General features: G+C 38.6%; 1 protein-coding gene across 4 annotated transcripts in view; it reads left to right on the top strand.

Moving 5' to 3' along the window:
* LOC143280970 (disheveled-associated activator of morphogenesis 1-like) overlaps positions 1–6,000 on the top strand; it is a 65,835-nt gene that overhangs the window by 54,589 nt on the left and 5,246 nt on the right. For all 4 annotated transcript variants that reach the window (XM_076585815.1, XM_076585812.1, XM_076585813.1 and 1 more), the window contains 7 exons: positions 589–686; positions 923–967; positions 1,894–2,157; positions 2,708–2,814; positions 3,349–3,437; positions 4,969–5,183; positions 5,900–5,961. In XM_076585815.1, coding sequence (XP_076441930.1) covers positions 589–686; positions 923–967; positions 1,894–2,157; positions 2,708–2,814; positions 3,349–3,437; positions 4,969–5,183; positions 5,900–5,961 — 880 coding nt within the window. The remainder of the gene's footprint in view (positions 1–588; positions 687–922; positions 968–1,893; positions 2,158–2,707; positions 2,815–3,348; positions 3,438–4,968; positions 5,184–5,899; positions 5,962–6,000) is intronic.

The raw sequence follows: 6,000 nt of genomic DNA, 5'->3' as shown, positions 1-6,000 counted from the left end.
TTCTTTCTTTTTTTTCAGAGTTTTAGTCTATTGTTACTGATCTATATCATGTATGTAAATACTGACAATCATGAATGATGAATATTTCATTTTAAAAATATTTTTACAGTAAAGACCTAGGTTTATTCTGTGGTGGATACATCATTAAATGATGCGGTGTTGCGTATATGGATTTGTTCGAACGCAGTGGAGGGTGTATGCATGCATTTATGTGTATGAGTATGTTCTGTGTAGTCTGTGTGTGTGTGTGTGTGTGTGTGTGTGTGCTGTTGTATGTGTGTGAGCTTTTTTTCTTATGTGTATGTTTGTGTGTGTATGTGTGCATGTATGTGTGCATGTGATTGTGTGTGAGAGGGAGAGTGAGAGAGAGAGAGAGTGTCTGTGCATATGTGTGTGTGTATGCATGTATGTATGTGAATGTGTCTGTATGTGTGTGTGTGCGTGCGTGTGTGTGAGTGTTTGTGTGTGAGAAATTCTTCTCATTTCTACGTGTGTTTTTGTTTTTTTGTTGTTTTTTGTAATTCATCTCATCACTGTGTTGACCTGTCTGTGACTTGACTGACACTGTCATATCAAAATCTGTTTCAGGGGGATCCTCACTGAGTCCTGCCCTGGCCAGCAAGTTAAAGAACATTCCCAAACCAACTCATGCACTCAAGTCATTCAACTGGACCAAAGTACCAGAGGTAGCTGTTGTTAACATTGAACTCTTTGTAACTGTAGCAATGAGGAGCATGTGTGCGTGCGTGTGCGTGTGTGTGTGCGTGCATGCATGCGCGCACGCGTGTGTGTGTGTGTGTGTGTGTGTGCATCATTGTGATTAAAAGTATCGTGATCATGTACAATGTGCATGACAGTAATGGTAAGATTTTGTGCAATAATCACATGCACTGGATATAATTTGCCTGTCTGTATTTTTCAGAACAAAATTGCTGGATCAATATGGCAAGATCTTAGTCACACAAAGGTAATTCTCTGTGTGTGTGTGTGTGTGTGTGTGTGTGTTTTGAAACCTTTTATTTGGGGGTGGGGGAGGGGAGTGGGGGAGGCCTGTTAATATGATCATGCATCATGGTTATGAATATACAACAAAAAAAAAATACCAGAACCACTGCAATCATCTCATTGGTCTTATAAAGTTACAAAATGTCTCAGTGTCACGGTGATGCTGTGACATTAATAAACTACTTTTATGAAGAAGTAAAAAGGACGTTTCTTTCTTCATCATATGTGTTCTTTTGTTGTCAGTCTTAACTGCTCGTGCTGAATGTGTTTATATTTTTCATTGACAAACAATGCAACAAATGTTCTCAGGGTCTGATGTGTAGTGTTGGACAGTAAACCTGGTAAGTATAGCATAGTGCAGTACACAGGAAAAAAGACACAAAGGTAATTCAGTTTCGAATGTTTGTTGAACTTTTTGTTTTTCATACTCACCAGTTCTTAGCTCAGTCTTATAAAACATGAAATGACCTAAATTCTGACATTTCTTGTTTATAAAGATGGTGTGCAAGCACATATTTAAACACTGGAATGCATCCACGTCTATTTCACTCCTCAACTGTTCATTTATGCACTCAGATGCAGATAAACACACATGCACACACACACACACACACACACACACACACACACACACACACACACACACACACACATGCATATCCAAACACACACAGGATTTCACTAAACGGTGCTTCATACATTCTCAAATCCCAGATGATTGCCAGTCTAGACCTCAGGTATCACACACACACACACACACACACACACACACACACATACACACACAAAACAATAACAACAAAATTCAGAAAACACCTCACCACACTGTACACCCTCTTATCTCTCTCTCTCTCTCTCTCTCTCTCTCTCTCTCTCTCTCTCCAACAGATATTTGCCAATCTGGACCTGCAGGAGTTTGAACAGACCTTCTCAGCCTACCAGCGGCCAGCAGAGGATGGGGAGGAGGATCAGAAAAACATCAACAGCTTCACCACCAAGGCCAAGACGACAGTGCTGACTGTGATCGATGGCCGGCGGGCACAGAACTGCACCATCCTGCTGTCCAAGCTCAAACTGACCAACGCTGAGCTGGCCCAGGCCATCATGAATGTGGACGAAGGGGAGGACTTGCCCAAGGACATGGTGGAACAGGTTAGGTACCCATGGGGTTGACTGTCGTGGTGACGAGTTGTGTGATAACAGATGTCTGAATGCCAGTGCAAGTGTTAGAAAATAGTGTCTTTTGTATGAGTAGTCACTGGTTAGGAAATTTATTGTTATACATTTTGTAATTATCTTTTTGAAAAGTGATTTATAGTTTAATCAGAAAATCACCTTCGTCTTTTATTCAGTCACACATGTACATATACTCTCATTTTCACAAGCAAATGCAAATGCAAAAAAAATCAAGTATACATTTACACATTGAAGCAAGTAAACATAGGCATGTGTACAACCTCACCCCTTTCTACCCGTGCACACACACGTGCACACACACACACACACACACACACACACAGAGCTTTACTCACTGTACTACTGCTGCCTCTGCCACTACTGGTTTCATCACTTTGAAATTTTCTGAATAATCACTGATTCTTCACTCATACCACTTTGAGATTAAAAGAGGACATTTATATGACAGGTATGATGAGGCGATGCAAGGTGATGCACTCAATGTATTCCCTTGCTTGTTTTCCAGCTCCTCAAGTTTGTTCCCACTCCAGAAGAGTCCTCCATGCTGTCTGAATATGCTGCTGAGATCGAGAACATGGCCAGGGCAGACAGGTTTCTCTTTGAAATGAGCAAGTGAGTGATCTTCTGATTTTTCTCATCTAGTTGACATATTGCATCATGAAGTGTCAGTTTGGTTTTTTGGCGGGGATTTAGAATTAACAGTTATATGAGTTTACGTACTCCTAGCGTAGGATCATGCATGCACTTACCAGTTCCCCCTTTCTTCCCATCCCTTTCTGTGTTTTCAGTGATAATTGTGACGATACCACCTTAGTGTATGTGACAGCAGTCGATGATTAACCAAAAGGGACTTAACTGTGATTGTCCGGACATGCATGTGGGGACTGAAATAAGAGACTTCCTACCAACGGGTCAACAACCTTCGGTTCGTCATCTTCGTCAAGACATTGATCTAGCTTCCAGCATGATTTAATCTTAACATTCAAGTAACAATACAATAATTAATGTCACTGACCAGTGTTATGCTTGTCTTTTTTTCTTTTCTTCTGAATCTGTACGACTCTTAATAATTATGTTAGATAATGTTTGTAAAGAGTCCCATATACTTTTGCATATTATGTTCACCTGTTTGGTTGGTTGTTACAGAATTACACACTACGAAGAAAGGCTGAAAGCACTTTATTTTAAGAAAAAGTTCCAAGAAAGGCGGCAAGACTGTAAACAGAAAATTGAAGGTGAGTTTCTGAAGTACATTATACATGACAATAGCAGAAAAACCATATCTCCATCAAAATCTTCTTCTTTTTTTCTTTTCTTTTTTTTTTTACACACAGACTTACAATGATACTTGTTTTGAAAGCAATGATAAGACTGAAATTTGATAAACTTGTAATAGTTGAGAATATTGGATCCTTTGAAAGAGATATTGTGGCAAACTTTTTTATCACCTATCATTAACTTCATTATTGTTATTGAAGACATGCTTTTTATTTGTTTGTCTGGTTTGAGAAAAGCTCTGTATTTTTGTAAACATTTTTAAAATATGATTTTGGAACATGTGTTTTAATTTTTTCAATTCAGAACTTGTGATATTTCCACTCTTTTGCTACTTTTCTGAATCAAGAAAGGCTTTTGTCTTGTTAAGATTATTATTACAGTAATATTTTTGGAACATGCTTAATGTCATCATTTCTAAATTTGTGAAATCAGCACACTCTTTCTTACTTTTCTGATTTTAGGAAACCTTTAGTCTTGCTTGCAAAAAAATGTTGATTTTTTTTTTCTAATCACAATGAATATTTTTATATGAAGACTGTGTGCCAGTGTTAGTGACGAAAGTTTTGGCACCCTTTCTCATGTCAGCTAAGCCTAAATGCTTTATCACTGCAGAGGTACATGAAGTATGAGAGGAGGTATTCTGTAGCCATTTTGAATTCAAGGGAACATTTTTACTTTAAAGTTGTTTACCAGAATTAGTGACAAAAGTTGGCATCTCTTTCTCGAGTCAGTCATGAATCAACTCTTTATCAGTGCAGCCATGCAGTGAGGTGTTCAGTAAGCATTTTAATCACAATGAACATTTTTTAACACTAAGGATGTGTATCAGTATTCAGTAACAAATGTTTCGGCTTTCCATCTCCAGTCAGCTAAGAACAATTTTTAACACTTAGGATGCACATCAGAATTTAGTAATAAAAGTCTTGTCTTTCCATTTCCAGTGTGCTAAGAACATTTTATCACTAAGTATGTGTATCAGAATTTAGTAACAAGTCTTGGCTTTCCATCTTCAGTCAGCTAAGAACATTTTAACACTAAGGATATGTATCAGAATTTAGTGACAAAACTTTCAGCTTTCCATCTCCAGTCAGCTAAGAACAATTTTTAACACTTAGGATGCACATCAAAATTTAGTAACAAAACTTTCGGCTTTCCATCTCCAGTCAGCTAAGAACATTTTAACACTTAGGATGCACATCAGAATTTAGTGACAAAAGTTTCGGCTTTCCATCTCCAGTCCACTAAGAACGTTTTAACACTGAGTATGTGTATCAGAATTAAGTAACAAGTCTTGGCTTTCCATCTCTAGTCAGCTAAAAACATTTTAACACTAAGGATGTGTATCAGAATTTAATGACTAAAGTCTTGGTTTTCCATCTCCAGTCAGCTAAGAACATTTTAACACTAAGGATGTGTATCAGAATTTAGTGACAAAAGTCTTGGCTTTCCATCTCCATATAGCTAAGCCTAGACGCTTTATCCCTACAGCCGTGCATGAAGCCTGCAAAGAGGTGTTTCGCAGTCGCAAGCTGAAGCGACTGCTGGAGCTTGTTCTGGCGTGTGGCAACTACATGAACCGGGGCCAGCGGGGCAACGCACTGGGGTTCAAACCCGCCTCCCTCAACAAGATGCTGGACACACGCTCCAGTGTCAGCAAGCAGGTCACTCTACTGCACTATGTCGTGGAGACCTTAGAGAAAAAGGTATAATAAAAATAAAAAAAAGGGGGTGGGGATGGGGGTGGGGGAGGGCAGGGGGGTAGTGTGTATTCTTATGTGTCACATGTGAAGAAAGAATATATGTGTGTGTGCGTATGTGCTTTCTTTAGTTTAATGTTTTTTCACTGTTAAGTGATATTAGACGTGTGTGTGTGTGTGTGCATGCATGTGTGTGTGTTAGTGTGAAGAAAGAATTCTTGTTGACAGGCAAAACAATGTAAGTGGTGTGACATGTTGCTGCAGAGCATTTCCTCCATGGTGGGAGCTTAGCCCAATTTTTTCAAGTTGTGACATGGAACGTGTGGTATTGCAAAATACTGTATGTGTACATAAATATTATTAAGACCCTATTTGCGTGTGTTATGCTGCATGTGTTTGTGAGTGTGTGTGTGTGTGTGTGTGTGTGTGCTGTGTCTTACTGAACATGTGTATGTGTGTTTGTATGTGTGTATAATTTAGTTGATAAAATGTGTGTGTTCATATGTATGTCTGTTGCGCGTATATATTCATGCACTGGACTGTGCATGTTTACACACTCATAGGTATATGCGCATGTACTTCTTTTTATTAGGGGAGAAGGCATGGTGGGCTTTAGCTAATATAACAGTCATTATAGGGATGTTTTTAAACCATATGACCAACACCAAATATAAAACAAAGTGATGTATACATATCTTACTGTGTTTTTGTGCTTGTTACAGTTTACAGATGTCATGAAGCTAGAAGATGATCTACCTCATGTTCGAGAAGCAGCTAAAGTGAAGTGAGTCTTTCTGATATTTTGGTCACTATTAATTATCTT

This window comes from Babylonia areolata, chromosome 4, assembly GCF_041734735.1.
Source record: "Babylonia areolata isolate BAREFJ2019XMU chromosome 4, ASM4173473v1, whole genome shotgun sequence".
Classification (NCBI taxonomy): domain Eukaryota; kingdom Metazoa; phylum Mollusca; class Gastropoda; order Neogastropoda; family Buccinidae; genus Babylonia; species Babylonia areolata.
The sequence above is the reverse complement of the archived record's forward strand: the minus strand, read 5'-3'. Positions and strand labels throughout refer to the sequence as shown.